At 35.1% G+C, this 17,600-nt stretch overlaps 2 protein-coding genes and 1 non-coding gene across 4 annotated transcripts; 1 reads left to right on the top strand and 2 right to left on the bottom strand.

Moving 5' to 3' along the window:
* Positions 1–436: 436 nt before the first annotated feature.
* On the top strand, positions 437–8,236 carry LOC100778579 (nucleolar MIF4G domain-containing protein 1). Its single transcript, XM_003548417.5, has 13 exons — positions 437–795; positions 899–993; positions 1,092–1,923; positions 2,011–2,078; positions 2,812–2,894; positions 3,582–3,681; positions 3,840–3,925; positions 4,013–4,095; positions 5,201–5,328; positions 5,414–5,515; positions 6,227–6,520; positions 6,604–6,726; positions 7,773–8,236. Exons 1-13 carry the CDS (start codon positions 792–794, stop codon positions 8,154–8,156), a joined length of 2,382 nt encoding a protein of 793 aa, XP_003548465.1. The 5' UTR covers positions 437–791; the 3' UTR covers positions 8,157–8,236.
* Positions 8,237–10,738: 2,502 nt separating this feature from the next.
* On the bottom strand, positions 10,739–10,810 carry TRNAG-UCC (transfer RNA glycine (anticodon UCC)). Its single transcript has one exon. It is a non-coding gene; the product is annotated as a tRNA-Gly (tRNA).
* A 992-nt stretch (positions 10,811–11,802) lies between these two features.
* Positions 11,803–16,938, bottom strand: LOC547643 (methionine synthase). Of its 2 annotated transcripts, none has more exon segments than NM_001248865.1 (12): positions 11,803–12,481; positions 12,582–12,783; positions 12,889–13,139; positions 13,307–13,412; positions 13,499–13,665; positions 13,761–13,841; positions 14,233–14,396; positions 14,490–14,881; positions 14,969–15,096; positions 15,432–15,519; positions 15,617–15,972; positions 16,871–16,938. In NM_001248865.1, coding segments are annotated over 11 exon segments (2,292 nt in total). In that variant the 5' UTR covers positions 15,967–15,972; positions 16,871–16,938; the 3' UTR covers positions 11,803–12,118.
* Between the last annotated feature and the right edge of the window lie 662 nt (positions 16,939–17,600).

The following is a 17,600-nucleotide window of genomic DNA, read 5'->3' as shown; positions in this document are numbered from 1 at the left end:
AAAATGCAAATATATAAGATTGAATTATAATTCATTCTAAGTGTAATTTGAACTTAAAAAAAAAAGTGTAATTTGAACTTAACTATATTTGTGTGTGTTGATTAGAGCATTAGTTTCTACTTCATATAACTTATTAAGTCAAAACACGTTAAATTTTTAAATGTATATGAATTTATTAGGTAAAGTTGGACGATAATGTCTAAATAAAATTTTGAATGTTTGGTAGTGTTAATGTCATTTTTTTAGTTAAATTAAATATTTTAAAAAACCACCCAAAAATAAAATTAAAAATATTAAAAATCGCTAAATCAATCCAAACGAAACTAGAAAAGATTGATCTGGATATAATATTTTCAAATCGAACTATATATAATTTTTTTATTTTTTATGTTTAGTTCAAATGATTTATTAAAAGAAAACCCAAACCAAATCAAATAGCATCACAAACATAGCATTTATATCCTGCACTCCTACTATTGCATCGGACACCTCATAGCATTCTAGAAAGCTCATTCAATTTATATTCTGAAATGAACTTTCCGAAATTTCCCAAATGTAATGAGAGGTGTAGGATGCAATAATATATGTGCAGTATACAATAGCCCACAAACCCCGCCTTAACGAATGGGCCTTTAATTTTCAGGCCGATGAAGTGACCTATTGCCCAAATTTCAAACCCAGCAACAATCGTCTTCTTCCTCAGGTTCGTTCTCGCCGTTCTGCGTCTTCACCGGCACCATTATTCCTCTAACCTTCACACCCTTTTCTCAGCTTCACTTCCGAAGCAAAGCATGGGTAACCCTCTTTCCTTTAAACTTTAAAATTTATTATTTTTCAGTTTTGCATTTCAATTTCTTTCTTTTTTATTGGGTGTGTTTTTGAATAAACTACATTTCAGAGAAGCAAACCTTGGAGAAATCGCGCCGGGAACGAAGGAAAGAATCCCGCTTGGCAAAGAATGCATCAAAACATCACTCCTGGCTCCTCCACCAGGTAACTCTATCATAGCTTTTTTTTTTTTTGTTTTATTTGTATGTATTGTTTTCTTATAAAAACAATGAAAATTTTATTTTTAATTTCTTGTTGTATAGAAATCTCGAGCTTTGAAAAAACATGGCAACAATTCAGATTCAGAGTTAGAAACTAAAAGCAAATCCGACACATCAGTTAGTCCTAGTGTCAAGGAAACACAAATTGAGAAGTTGGAATCTTACTCTAGGAAACATGAGACAGATGAAGAATACATGTTGTCAGAGGAAGAACATGGTGGTTCTGTTGCAAAGAAAAAGAAGAAAACAAAGAAGGGTTTTTCTAACAAATGTTCCAGCAAGAGCATGGTGGAGATGATGGGCCTGCAGGATGTTTCTATAGCTGCCAAAAAGGATCTAGAACTTGAAAGGAAGCTTTCCAAGAAGCTCAAGGTGAAGGAAGGAAAATTGAGGGGACTGGATGATGGGCTGAACATAATACTCGATGGAATGTCGTCAGCTTTTGATTTCATGGGAGAAGGGGGGGTTCTTGGTACTGGTGAATTGTCCACGAAGAGATTGAAGAAGAGCTCATCGACTAAGAAGGACAAGTTTTCAAAGAAAAGAATGAAAGTGGAAGCAATGGATGATGTATCACGGCATGTAGAAACTTCTGAAGAAGACGTAGAATCGGATGATGTTCCTGATAGTGCACCTTCAAGGAAGAAAATTAAGAAAAGCAAATTGTCGGGTCAACAGAAGGAAGACAATGCGGAGGATGATGGTGTTGGCATATCCAAGCCTATGAAATCTTGTGGAATGGAAGCGGAATTGGGGGATGCTCCTGCTGAAGTTCCGGAAAAGAAAGCCAAAGAAAAATATATAGCGCCTCACTTGAGAGCTCGTGCAGGCAATGAACCTGAAGAGCATACTCAAATTCGAAGACGTGTGCGTGGTAAGTAGGATAGGCTTTGTTTTGAATTGGCATTTTTAATTGTATACCATTAATTGCTTTTCTTTCTACTTGAACTTTTTTCTTCAGGCCTTCTTAATAGACTTTCTGAATCTAATGTTGAGTCAATTACTGGGGAATTGTCCTTGATCTTTCAGGTATGTCGCTCATATAGCAGTCTTGCAAATTAATGTTTGTTTGATTTCTTGTAACAAAATTATGAGTTTGTTTTGAAATGGATAAAAGGAGAGGTGAGCAAGAGGATGAAGATGATTCTAGGAAGGCTTAAAACTTAGTCTCCCCCCCATCCCTTTTATTCCGCTATTGCACTTAACATTTTTTAATTGAAAAGAGCTTATCTTTTTAAATTATTTGTGAGGTTGTGCCCATTTCTAAAGATAAAGTGATTAATCTTATTCCACTGTTGCCTTGTCAAAGTTTAATTAGTTTGGAAGAAATAAAGTACGAAGACCTTTTGCTAACTCCAGCATGGAGGTTGAAGTCACTTTAGGGCATAGATTGATAACTTTTATGAATTAGAACAAGTTTGGTAGAACATTTTTTTTTTGTTGAATCATCTTGGTTATCTTCTCCACGTAAAGAATGAGTGATCATTGTAAAATCGTTTGTGCTGCTACTCTTCCCCTGCTGTTTATGCTTTAAATTGAATCATATAGGATCATATTAACTATTGGGAACTTCTGGTGCAATGATTTTTCAAAGGATAGTTACTATTCCAACTAATTGATTTGTCCACTCAACATACATACTTATATGCCTATGTTTCTTATGTTTTATTTTTCCATACTAGTAGCTTCTTTGAAACAAAAGCAGTTTTGTTCCTCTGGAGTTTTAATAGTTACTTAACTTCTATGATGTAATCCGTTGCAGTCTGTTGCTCGTAGTGTTGCTACACAGATCTTGACTGAGGAAGTTTTGGCATCATGTTCTAGTGGTCCTCGTGGAAATCAACAGTTAAGGATTTTTGCCTTACTACTCTTACCTCCCTCAGTGAAGTTGCTAAATCCTTGATTTTTTGTTTTTTTATGTTGGAGGCAATTTGTTGAGCTCTATTTTGGTTTTAGGGGAAGGTCAGAAAATAAATGAAGATATTCAATCGAATTTAGTTGTAGTCTTAAACGATAGGATAAGATGAATTTAAGCTTTTAAAGATTGATTGTATAAGGATTCTGTCAGATTTAGTTTTAGCCTTAAGCCTTATATTCAGATGCTCCAACCAGGAAATGTGAAAACATACAACATTAATGGCATAGGAAAAGGAAGAGGTTGAGGATATTCTTTGTCCATATGAGAAGGTAAAACATGGTTAAAAAAGCTTGTTTGACAGTGATATCTAAGATATGATTGAATCACTCTAGATACTCTGGTGCAGGAATCTGTATAGTTTAGAATAATTAATCTTGGGTGTCGAGATTGAGGCCATTGTTATTATTGTAAGCATTGTGTAGGGATTCAGAAAGTTTTATTTGGTCTTTGGAGATGTCAGATTCTTCGTCCTTTATCCTGTGTTAAATACTATGTTTGTCCCTGTGGCAATCCTAATTCCTGTAATTTTTCCTGGTGGCTGTTCCTGCTTTCTATCTTTCTAGCCTTTTTATGTTGTTGTGTTCATTGTAACTGAAATTTTTTTTCTTGTGAAGGTATGCTGCTGTTTTTGCTGCATTTGTTGCTGGGATGGCATGTTTGGTCGGTGTTGACTTCAGTGCAAAGTTTATGGCTTCCTTTGCAAAATGCTTTGAGGTATATCATGCAAACAAATAAATTAAAAACCGATTTGCTGATATGTTTTTTACTCATTTCCCTTTTCAGTTTTAGTTTCTTCTCCAGACCACCTTTTGCTCTCATTACAGTGTTTTAGAGATTACAAAAGTTATAATCTTCGTATATTTTCTGCCCAGGATGAGTACAATAAAGAAGACAATCTCTCCTTGCGGAATCTTACTCTTCTCTTATCCTATTTATGCATATTTGGAGTCTGTTCTAGGTGGGTAAACTGTACTGCACCAAACACTTTATATTAACTTTTTGTTAACTACATTTTTCTAAAATATATCTTGTAATGCTTTTTCAGTGATTTAATATATGACTTTCTGGTCATGCTGAGCAAGCGTTTAACTGAGGCAGATGTATCTATCATTTTGGCATTGTTACAATGTAAGTGTTCTGTCTTTTTAGTTTTTGGTTTGTGTTCAGTTCTAGTTAGAGCTTCCATGTATGTAAATGGTAGAGGTTTATATAAAAGTTTCCTAGTAATCCTTATCTCTAGCAGACTGCTATATCATCATATGCTTAAGCATTTAATGGAAGTACCCCATTGAAGTGATTACTGGTGAAATGGATTCTTTTCCTTTAAAGGCTTTTTGTGTTTGTTGATACCATATCCATTTTGTTTTGTTGGGTTTGCATGGGACTACTTTGACAAACTTAAGATTGTCAGATAGCTATAGTCATACAGTGCAACCTTTGGTTTGTTCATAGATCTAACCAAGCTTGGTTGTGGTATCTTCACTGAAAAATTCTGATAGTGTATCAAGCACTATGGGTATTCTTACATTCCTCATTTTTTATATCTGCAAGACAGATCTCTTCTGTTTGCTTTATTTTAATCATTTCTACCACTTGAGTTTCAACCATAAGATTTTGATGCTGTATGAACTATGGAGCAGAATGTTGGGCTATAAAGACAGTCACTAGGAGCATAAGCTATTAAACTTAGTGTTGCAGAGATAATAATGCTGTGGTAGATGAGTGTACATACAAGATAGAGGATAAAAAATGCATACATTAGAGAGAAAGTAGGGTAGCATCTGTTGAGGAAAAGATGGTATAATCTTGCCTAAGGTGGTTTGGCCTTGTGAGAAGAAGGCTAATAAAAACACAGTATGGACTACGGAGTGAACCAGATGCTGGATAGCCATATAATTAGATGTAGGACTAGGAGACCAAGAAAGGTCTAGGTGAAACCATTAAAAATAAATCTATAAATGGATTTTCTAAGGATTCATGATAGAACACATGGCATCATTTGATTTCTGTAGCTGGCACAACCTAGTGGGAAAAAGGCTTTGGTGGTGGTGGTTGTAAATTTGTGTATGTGGTTTTTACCTCTTTCCTCTCTTCACTCATACATTTATCCCCTTAATTATCTGAACTGATGATTCCATGTAATATACAGTGGCTACTTCTCTGTATAATTTACAACGGAACTTGATCAATTAGTGAACCATCTGATTTATTTTTATTTTATTTGTCTGAATAGGTTGTGGGATGAAAATAAGGGCTGATGATCCAGCTGCCATGAAAGATTTCATTCTTAGTATTCAGAATACATCAAATAAGTTGAAGGCTTCCTCTGGAGATGACAATGAAAAGCAAAATAGTAAAAGAGTGAGCATGCTTTGTTTTATCATAAAAGGGAAAAAACTATTTTTTCTACACACATTCAGTACTGATTACTTGGTAACACTTGTAGATGGAGTTCATGCTTGAAATCGTATGTGACATCAAGAATAACAAAAGAAAGCCAAATGAGGACTCTGCACATCACACTCGGATTAAGAAGTGGTTACAAAAGGTACCCTGTCTCTAATTTGTGTTTTGTGGCATTGTTTGTTGTTGAAGTTTCTTTTTGCAAAGATATTACCTGTTATGTTCCATTATATTTTTTTTCTCAAAAATAAAATAAAACATTACCTTGTACTTTGCTAAAAAGAAAGCTAAGTTATATGTTGGTTGTGCTTTGCTAAGGCAATCCCTTTTTTTCTGGATAACTTACTTGGTCATCTAAGAAATGATGTTCCTGTGGCCGAGCATCCTTGCTGCAAATGCTACTGTTCATAAGACCAAATAATGTACTTTCTTTAGAGCTATTCAAACATATATAATTGAAGATCCAAGCTTAGGTATTATGGTTTAGGGAGTGTCTTTGACAGTTGAAATTCTTGGCTTGTTGAAAGACAGTGTTGAGTTCCATTCTTACGATGCGAGTAGTTTCAGAACAGATGATCTTGTAAAATTTTCAAAGGTTTTAAATTTCTTCACAATATCAGCCTCAATTTTTTTTGCTCTCTTTGTTAAAAGAAGATTCATACTCTTGTTTACTAACTTTCCAGACTTCATCTGCTTGGTAGCTCTCAAGTTGATTGATTTCTGCATCTTTTAGTTGTTTTGTCTTTTGCACAGCATATGTATTGTGAAAAAGATACTTGTGATCATCATTTGAATTGTTGTTATTCAAAAGACATTCATATGCCCTTCAAATTCTTAATTTAAATTTTGTTTTCAGTTGAGAGTTGATGACATTTTGATTAGAGGGTTTAAATGGAGCAAGTTACTTGATCCTGACAAGAAGGGCCAATGGTGGTTGTCTGGGGATGTGGCTTCTTCAACAGGTAATGTTGAAGAAGTTGCCAACAGAATAGACAAGGATGTTCATGAAACCCAAAGAATGCTTCAGCTCGCTGCTGCTCAAAAGATGAACACAGATGCCCGAAGGGCAATCTTTTGTATAATAATGAGTGGGGAGGACTATCTTGATGCATTTGAGAAGCTTCTAAGATTGGAGTTACCAGGCAAGCAGGTAAGCCTTTCATTTCCTTCATTTTTTTAAACTTTAGAAATGTTTTATTTCAATTCTGCAGCCTTCTATCTTGTGATATACAGGACAGAGATATCATGCGGGTTCTTGTGGAGTGTTGCTTGCAAGAGAAAGTTTTTAACAAGTATTATACAGTGCTGGCTTCCAAGTTATGCGAGCATGACAAAAATCACAAGTTTACTCTACAGGTATTGATTTTCTCTCCTTGTAGGATTTAGATAAGAACTAAATTGTAGAATTGTGTAGTATTTGCTTCATGAGTCAAAACAGTTACATTTTATAACTACTTACATAGAGGAAAAATATGACAAGAGGAGCATTTGTTATGAAAAATATGAGGAGTGCATCATAATTGTTGAATTGTGAATTGATAGATGCACCTTATGCAAGGGTTTGCATGTCCAGTACCAAAAGAAAAAGCACTTTTCTCCCTCCTGCCAAAACAGCAAAACCTTTAAAATGAATTGGATGAAAATCATCCAAAGTGGATCAAACTGTCTCATAAAATGTGCACAGCTTTTGTCTCCTTACTCCAAAAGTGCATGTCGAGTTGAATCAACAACCAACAAAATCTCCTTTTATATCTATTTTGGGCATATTGTATTGAGGTGCAATCTGAAAAATTAGGATGCAAATCCCAATAAGAAACAATTAAACTGAATACTTCAGGTTTTTTTTAGGGAATATTATCAGATAGCTTGAATTGTTTGCATTGAGATTGTCTAATGAATTTCTTAAGCAAAATGAATTTGATAAACAAATTTATTTATTTTTAACAGCTAACAAATTATTTGCACTCCATGAGGCCTTCCGGTGGTAATGGTACATTTTTAGTTTCATGGATTTAGATGTTTTGTTAATAAATTTTCTAAATCTATTTACTACTTTCTAAATCTCTACTCTCTCTGAAACATTTACTTTTTTCTAAAAAAGAAAAAAAATGAACCTACTAATAGCTAGACTTTCTCAAAGATTTTCTTATACCTTAGAAATTGATGATATTGCTTGCAATAACAAGAGCAAGTTAACATGTTCTAGTTTTTTTTCATATATACATATAGGCATATTGACTTTCAAATTCTCTTAAAATTGGTGAACCATGGCTAAGAGGTTTACAACAATCCATGCTTAGGAATTGGAATCTGAATCGTGTTATTTTACTAGATATTTTTATAATAATACATTACTGTATGAACCGTTTTCATATGTTCTTTTCCAATGATTTTATTTGCAGTTTTGCCTGTGGGACCAGTTTAAGGACCTGGAGTCAATGCCGCTAATGAGGTCAATGCATCTTGCAAAATTTGTGGCTGAAATGGTTTCCTCTTTCACTCTCTCCCTTTCTGTTTTGAAGACTGTGGATCTGAATGATATCACCCTATTGACACCAAAAAGGATCATGCATTTCCGCATTCTGTTTGAGTCCATTTTAGAGTATCCTGAAAACCTGGTATGGAATATCTTCACACGTGCAGCAGTGACCCCTGAACTTGAAAGTTTTAGGCAAGGCCTTGAGTTTTTCATAAAGGAGTATATTGTGAAAAACAATAAAGATCTAAGTCAAAAGTTTAAGTTAGCAAAAAGGGCCCTTAATAATGTGGAAGGAATTTTGATGTGAAAGTAAATTTTGGATTCTACCCAATTTTGTAGCTTAAAATTTGTATCCATTTTTATGGCAAGTACAGGTTGGCACATTAATGATGTCTCTAGAGAGGAACTGTTAAGCTTTAGCGGATAATTTGGAAAATTTTGATTATCATTGCCTTGATTAAATGCTGTAAAGTATTTTTTTTTATTGAAAGTGGAGTTCAAAGCTTGTCAAGTATTACAAACTTTAAGGACAAGTGCCAAAGGTTTGAAGCTGAGGTTTAGGATTTGTAAACGGTTTAGAAAATGGGTAATGTAATCTCTTATATATTCTTCCATTAGTTTTCTAATATTTTATAAAGAAAGAATTAAATGAAACACAAGTGAATATATTATTCAATGTTTGGAAACATGAAAACATTCAATATTTACTTTATTTAGAAAGAGGTGATTGAGGAAAATCCTTTTAAAAGTCATCATAGAGATGCAGAATATGAGAATAGGCTATGGACTTTATTCTCAAGATGTCATGGAATCTCCAAGAATGTTGGAGTGTCTATCTCAGCAACTATCACAGTAGCTGATGGTAACATGTCATCATTCACTGTTGTTGAAATCACTTAGGGTGTGTTTGGAAAACTGTTTCAACCACGTTGAACATAAGTTTTCCACTTTCCCATGTAAAAACGGAGAAGCATGGGGACCTTGGATTGGCGTTTAGGTGGACTGAACATAGATACAAACACGCACTAAATAACCATACTAGTGTACTTGTATTGTGAAGGAGAATACTGGTTGTTTCACCACATATATTTGTACTATAATCACGTTAACAAAACCATACCCTCCCAATCAATTATTTCAAATGATTAATTTGTACTCTTGAAATTTGTACAAAATCATATGATTAAGAGAAGCACCACAAAAAGAAGCGTTTAGGTAGACATAATAATAAAATTATCTAAATAGCTAAAGGTGTTTCAGACTAGCCACTTGTGCTATTGCATGCTTTCACGCATTAATTTACGGGAAACACCTAGTCCTGTCTTAGTTTAATTTGGAAAAAATATATTTTTTCTGTATTTTTAATAACAAAACTCAATGAAAAGAAAGATTTTATTATTAGTATAGTTTTGATACAAATCCTTAACCATGTGTTTGGATAGAGAATTTTCAAAATGCTAAAAAATTTGAAATGCAAGTAATTCAATTGAAAGCAATTAAATTTCATTCAATTACAAAATAACTTGTTTGGATTATTTAAATTTTGAATCTATTTTCACATAAATTCAAAATTGTTATTAATTATTAATTTTAAATAAGTTTTTTTTTGTCGCTCCTCACTTTCTCTCTGCAACACAGCACACTCAAACAGTGAGCATTGCTATAGTTGCAGTGTTGCACCAGCACCATTGTACTACAAAACACTCCACCATAGTGATTTCTGGTTGGTGGTGATCTTTAAGCCCAAGTGGAGGTTCGCTGGTTAATCTTCTCTCTTTATCGGTGATTTGGTTCAACTCTTCCTGCCGCTGATTTGGATTCTATGTTGGAGAGTGTGGAAATGATCATCAACGGGTTGGGGCTCTGGCAAAGATGATCATTGACGGGTTGGGATTTCAGTGAGGAAGGTTCGCTAGAGAAAAATAATCATGGATGCACAATTGGGAGGGATAGGAAAGAAAATACACATACAAGAGAAAAATATCATTGAGTTTGAGACACTCTTATGTCTGCAAATGAATGATTTTAAAAATTCCAACTCTTTCAACGGAATTTCAAATTTTCAATTTTAACAAAGATTATCCAAACACTAAATTTAAAATGATAGATATTTAATTTCCTTTAAATTATTATCCAAACACTAAATTTAAAATGATAGATATTCAATATCCCATTTAAAATAAATTACTTTCTTAAAAATATTCATCCAAACACAAGGTAAGGGAAATTTGGTAGGAAAGAAATTTTTTCATTCCTGAAAATCATAAATCTTAAGAATCATATTTCCTAAAATGAATAAAATTTATTTGGTTAATCATTTTGATCGATTATTTTAATTATTTACCACATTATATAATTTAAGTAAGAATATAAATTTTTTTATTTTAGTAAAAAAAAAAATCAGAAGATCATCTTTCAAAATTTTCGTGAGAAACTGATTAAAAACATTTTTGAGAAATCTCTTTATCCAGGAATGTTATTCTTTTAAAATGCATACTAAACATGAAAAATTAAAATTTTCAACCTATAATTCCCAGAAAACTAAAAATTCGTCTCCTATCAAACATCCCCTGAAAATAAAACAAATAGAATAATTTTGTATGAAAATAAGAAATAACGTTAAGGACGGCCCACCCACTTGGAATAAATACGTAGACTAAAGTTTTTCGTTTGGGCATAGCATTGACATTGGTTATTGTACAGATGTTGCGTGTGTCTATGACAAAATTCAATGCTTAAGTCAACTTACAACATGTAAGGACAAATATATCCATCGTCAAGGGATTTTGTCACATACATTGATGAATTATTAGTATTGACTCTGCAAGATAATTAATGAAAGATACATTAAATCATTAAGTCTAATTTTTGGTACAAAAAATATGACATTGCGTTTGCCGGGAGTCGAACCCGGGTCTATTGCTTGGAAGGCAATTATCCTAACCGTTGGACTACAAACGCTTCACAAGCTACTAAATTAAAAGTAATTATATAAAACCTCTAATCTGGCTAATTTTGGAAAAAAAAGATTAACTATATTTTGGATCCTGCATATTTTTTAGTTTTCATTTTTAGTTCCTGAATTAAATTTTGATTGATCTTAATCTTTAAAATTTTATTTTGTTAATAATTTTAGTTTTTACCATCAAATACAATTGTTAAATGATGATGTGATATTATTTTTATTATTATTTAATTATGTTTTGTGACGATTTTCTTTTTTAAATTACTTTGTAATGCCATAGGAACAGAGACTAGTCAAAATTTAATTTAGAGATTAAGAGTGAAAACTAAAAAAAAATCAAGACCAAAAACATAATAAAAAAATGTATTAAATTCTTATTACAAAGTGAATTCATATGGCATTTAAAATCATATCGTTGGCCAACAAAAGTGAACTCATATTATAACTTTAATACACTTTGATTGGAAATGTTGTTAGCCTTAATCTTATTCCCTTATAAGGCTGACAAGATTTCAAGAACGAATGTATTAAGGCACTTAAGACTCCTAGGTGAGCTCAATGATGTCTTGGTCCATGGGGAAACCGCGGATAATCTTCTACATACACAATAGAAAAACAATATTACTCAAATGTGATCCAATTTGACACTTCTTGCTCCCCTTCATCTTTGCTGTGTCAATATCAGCTTCTTCGTGCCACATTTGCTGCCTTTTCCCTTTCAGGGTAAAATGCCCTCAGTTACAGAATCTCAAGTGTACAATGTTATCACATCTCAGTGAAATTATAAAAAAAAAACTACTCTTTAGTATGTGAAAAAATATTTACGAGCTTAGCCAAATGTTTGTTTTCCCATTATAAGTGTGGTTACATCCGTAAATTTAGGTTATATAAGAATGTTTACGATAATGTAATCCAAATAGCTATAGCTTATTAATTAGTCAAGGAATTAATTAGTTTGTTTTTAAGAAAAAAGAAATACTCTGAAACCTTTTTTTCTTAAGCATGTATTTTGAAATACTCGATATAGATGCTCATAGTTATTTGCACAAAACTGGTAAAATTCCAGATCAATAAGGATTGCGGCGAAGCCGCAAAGATACAACATTCATTAGGGAAAACAGGAGTGGGGAAAAATAAGGGGGGAGGGGTTGAGGAAGAATCAATTGCTCACAGAGCATGCTAAGACACCTAAATATTCCACACACAGTTATTGAAACAACCCAATATAGAGAAAATTTTTCTTTGGTGTATTATAATATAAAGCAGAACCAAATGACTTGGAAGATTCTACTTTCTTATACCATTCACTTGGCAAGTTCGTTGCGGATGAGTTTTGCTGCGGCAACCATGTTTGTGAGGGCTGGCTTCACCTCAGTGTACTTACGGGTCTTGAGCCCACAGTCAGGGTTCACCCACAAGATGTTCTTCTCGAGCACTGCCAGCATCTTGTTGATTCTGTCAGCAATTTCTTCAGTTGGTGGTATTCTTGGGGAGTGGATGTCATAGACACCAGGGCCAATTCCAGCACCATACTTCACACCTTCGCGGAAGACTGACAGAAGCTTCTCGTCGGAGCGAGAGTTCTCAATGGTGATAACATCGGCGTCCATGTCGATGATGGAGTGGATGATGTCGTTGAAGTTCGAGTAGCACATGTGAGTGTGGATCTGTCAATACGAAAAGTTGATTATTACAACATATGTGAAAATGAGGATGAACAAAAAAAATTTCTAATTCAGTGATTTGCGATGATCCAAAAGAGTGTACCTGGGTGGTATCCTGGACACCAACATTGGTGATTCTGAAGGCATGGACAGCCCAGTCCAAGTAGTGAGCTTGCTCTGATTTCCTCAGTGGAAGACCCTCTCTCAAAGCAGCTTCATCAATTTGGATAACAGTGATGCCAGCCTTTTCAAGGTCTTCCACTTCGTCCTTGATAGACAAAGCAATCTGGTAGGTGGTCTCAGATCTGCAGATGGATTCATACACTAAAGTTAGAAACAGCAACGTGGTGAATAATTGTTAACTTCACGTTACCCTCCTTGATGTTCATTTTTCGGTGTGGAGTTTATACCTAGGTTGGTCATTTCTAACAAAGGACCAGTTGAGAATGGTAACAGGACCGGTAAGCATTCCCTTCATTGGGCGCTTGGTAAAGCTCTGAGCCAGAGATGACCAGAAGACGGTCATTGGCTTTGGGCGGCTCACATCACCATAGATGATCGGTGGCTTCACGCAACGGGAACCATAGGATTGCACCCACCCATTAACGGTGAAGGCAAAGCCTGACAATTGTTCACCGAAGTACTCAACCATATCATTTCTCTGCAGTGAAATGCATATACAATTAGTTGGAGGTGCTGCAATTTTGGAATCAGCAATCTAACAATAAGGAAAGAAAATATGCAAAGAGTAGTTGCTCTTCAGAAAGAAAGAAGCTATCTTCAATTCAAAAGACTAATATTTAGTCATGTTATGAAATGAGAGCGGACCTCTGGTTCTCCATGAACAAGAACATCAATATCAAGCTCTTCTTGAAGCTCAACAACTTTGCGAATTTCCTCCTTAATTGACTTTACATACTCTTCCTCGGAGATCCTGAAGAAAACAGCATAATGATCAGTAAAAGAAAGGCACATGATCAATGAAAACAAGGCAGAGATCAGCAGTCTCAGCATTCTCACTTGTTAGCCTTGAATTCACGGCGTACCCTCCTCAGTTCTACAGTCTGAGGGAAGGATCCAATAGTGGTGGTTGGCAGGATTGGAAGGTTGAGCTTCTTTTGTTGAGAATCCAGTCTGGCACTGACATTTGTTGCACGGCGATGATCTGAACCCTTCAATGCAGCAGCCTGAGAGGAAAGAAAAGAAGCCATGAGTAACAGCAGAATAAATATTACAACATATCCAAGTTAACAAAAAGGGCAGTTGAAATAAAAGCACTCACAGCCTTCTGAACAGCCTCGTTGGTCACTCTTGGAGAAGACTTCCTTGAAGCCAGAGCAGCAGCATTACCAGAGAAGAAGGCCTGAGAATGAAACCACAAGATATTTTTCATTAGTGAATTGTGTGATGAAACAAATAGGAATTTGCATAATATTTTTTTTCTCATAGTTCCAAAATTAATCATGAATTTTCTTAATTCTAATTCTTGTGATATACTTTTTTTTGCTTCTCTTTATTCATTTAATTTGTTTCTCTTTCCATTGCACTATTCCACTCTTTCAACTCTTTGTATAAAAAAAAGAAATCTTATTCGCCAATTTATGAAATTATATAATATTTATATTAAAATATGATCTTATTGTAACTTAATATTTTTAATGAAAACCTTCTAGTTGTGTGTAGTTATATTTGGCCCCAATAAATAGCATGTTGCATTGTTTTAAGGAAACAGATATATAATCAGATTATATTACCTCATCCTTGTGGCCAGACAATGCTTTAGCCAATGCGTTAACTTCAACAATTTTTTGGGCAGCAAAAGCTAGCCATGACTTGATCTCATCATCCAACTTGGTCTCGTTAACTAGATCAACAGCAGTGTGAAGAAGGGAGGAGGAGGTGGACACAACAAGCTTATCTGCATACAGTTTAAATAATAGATACATCAGGTAACTATAATAACTGTAAAAGTCTCCCAAAATTTACTCTGAAACACATGTTTAATAAATACCTTTGCCCACAATGCCCTCAAGACCCTGCAAGGTAGTGAGAGAAGCAGCAAGGTCATTGGCCCAGATGTTCCTTCCATCAACCACTCCAGCAAAGAGGTATTTTCCGCTGGGAAATCCACCCTTGATCAAATCAAGAGTGTTGGTTCCACGGACCAAATCAAATCCATATGCAGTGACGCCATTCAGAGATGTGAGGGTCTTGTATGCCTCAGCAGGGATGTCAGCAAAGTAGGTCTCAACAAGAACATTCAAACCAGACAAAGCAGGCGCAAGTTCTGCATATGCGTCAGTGAATGCTTGCAACTTGTGAGACTCAAGGTCCAAGACAAGGGTAGGCTCATCAAACTGAATCCATGAAGCACCAGCTGCCTTAAGGTCAGCAATAACTTCCCTGTGTTTATAGTTATAAGCAAGTTAGACAAATGACATGAATATACAGAGAAAATTACAACAACACTCAACAAGTTAAAATTCTTACTTGTAGACAGCAAGAACCTTGGGAAGGAGAGAGAGGAGAGAAAAGGATTTCTCAACTCCCTTGGCAGGCTTGGAGAGCAACAGGTATGTAACAGGGCCAACGAGGACCGGAACGGTATCCACTCCAAGCTGCAAGACAAATAAATATACATTCAATGACAATGTTGATACATACAAGCATACAAAAAGGGCTAAGAAATCAACTTTTTTATCACAATGACCCACACAGGACAACATGTGAACACAACAACTGCCAACAGAACAATTCCCTGTCACGCACTTGCTCTTGGCCACAATAAATGAGAAATTCACAACAAGTGGTAATTAACACAATCATTTCTCATATTTCACCCTTATCTAAATGAAGTGTTGCACACAGCAATGCTTCTCAATTATATTCAGCTAAGCTATTGCAATTGGCTTTTAAGTTTTGACACAATTATAGAAAAAAAAAAAACACATACCGCCTTGGCCTCCTTGTATTCATCAACAGCCTTGTGAGAAGCATAGGTGAAGTTCACATCAGGGCCCAATTCAGGGACAATAAAGTGGCTGGATCAACACAAAAATAACAATTCAGGAATCAGATCATTACACCACAACAACACACCATTAATAGAAGACAGCATTAGGAGGCATCATCACTTACTAGTTGGTGTCGAACCACTTGGTCATCTCCATAGCTGGCACGGTAGCATTACCTCTGGCCATGGAGAAGTAGGTATCAAACCCAATCTCGCCGCCGGTCCAGCCGTACCTTGGTGGAACGGCACCGAGGGTGGCGGTGGCGTCGAGAACCTGGTCATAGTGAGAGAAAGTGTTGCTGGGGATGTACTTGATCCCAGCATCAGCCATCTGCTTCCAGATGGATGCCCTGAGATCAGAAGACACCTTCTGCAAATCCTCGGCGCTGCTCTTGCCATCCCAGAAAGACTCGAGAGCGAACTTGAGCTCTCTCTTGGGACCCATACGGGGGTATCCAACGATGTGAGATGCCATTTTTTTCTGTCGCAACAGATCAAAATCCCAAATCAGTTCACAACGAATAACACATGCAACAAAATTCATAGATCATGGCAATAATATCCGCATTAACACATGCAACAATATTCAATAATCATTACAATAATCTCTCATATCCAGGAGTGCAAGCAGCTCACTCTCTAGCTAACTCCTACTAAAACACTCTTCACTCTCCACTCTCCACCATTAGTTTAAAATTCATTGAAAAATACAAAAATCATAAGTGAAACTCATTGATTAAATAAGATTCCAATAAATTTCAAACAACATCAGAGAACAGAGAGTAAGATGCTAACATTTCTCATTTCCATAATAACACGTGCAACAATATTCAGAGATAATGACAAATTAACAACAACACATATATCAAGAAAGACTACATAGCGAGATTCGTATTCCCTATGTTGCATGAAAGGTCACACTTGTCATTTCCAATCCGTTGAGCAGAAGCACGTGAAAACACACACACACACAGAGAGTATAAACTAATGACTACATAGCAGTTTTAGCTACTAAGATAAGTTCACACGATTTAGTAGAAGAATGATTCTCATATCAAGAAATACTAGATTTGAATAGTGTTATAGAAAAAGAGCGAAATAAGAGCAAAATCGATTCAGATCCAGAGCAGATCTACATATTACAACGACAAATAGCAACAGATCTAGAACCGTCACAATCATTCACAGAAGTTGAGCATTACGTTTTAAGTGTAGATCTGAGGAAAATTACGGAGTGAAATTGAAGTGTTGAAAGAAGAAAGAAGAGTAAGGGAAAATGAGAATTGTGGAACGGATCGTGAAACTTAAGAAAACAAAGGAAGGAGGAAGTGAGAGAGAGAGAGAGAGAGGGAGAGAAAGCCGGTGAGAGAGTCTCGTACCTTGCGGGTGAGAGTAGGAGACTAGTTCTCTGTGGCTTCTTCTTCGCTTCTGAGGGAGCAAGTTGAAGCAGAGAAGAGAGTGCGAGGTATTAGGAGTGGTTTACGGGTTATTTATAGCCGTTTTCAGCCCCAGATCTGAGTAGCTCCCTTTTCTCTTCACATTTTCTTCATTCTTGCTATTAATGACTTATTAATTAAAAGAAAATTCCTACTTTTTTTTTATTTCTATGGCCATGAATTTGTGGGTGCAGGGGTTTTACATCTACGCGCGCTTCTGTGGCCCCTAATGGCTGCCAGTCGGTGTAAATTTAACCACACTTCTGATTTTTATACCCCTAATTCACACTCTTATTTATACTTTATCATTTCTTTTCTATTAAATCATACTACTTATTATATTTATACTTTTTATTCTTCTCACTCAAATATCAAATATCATATAAATAATGTTTATACATCTTCATTCATTTGAGAAATGCGCAGCACAATCATATGAACATGTTTATTGTAGTAACAGTTAAAATTTATTAGAAATTAGTATACATTTTTGTGTATCTTATATTTTATATAATCAAGTTTTTACAATTTTTATTAACTTGTGATTAATAAAAAATATTGTTAATATTTGTTTGTTGTGGAAATATATGCTGTGATCATACGTGGAGCTGTAACATGACTTTCTGTCACCGAGTGAAGGACACGTGTATTCAACTATTACGCCACATTGCCC

This window comes from Glycine max, chromosome 16 (genome assembly GCF_000004515.6).
Source record: "Glycine max cultivar Williams 82 chromosome 16, Glycine_max_v4.0, whole genome shotgun sequence".
In the NCBI taxonomy this organism is placed as follows: Eukaryota; Viridiplantae; Streptophyta; class Magnoliopsida; order Fabales; family Fabaceae; genus Glycine; species Glycine max.
This window is presented reverse-complemented; position numbering and strand designations above follow the sequence as displayed.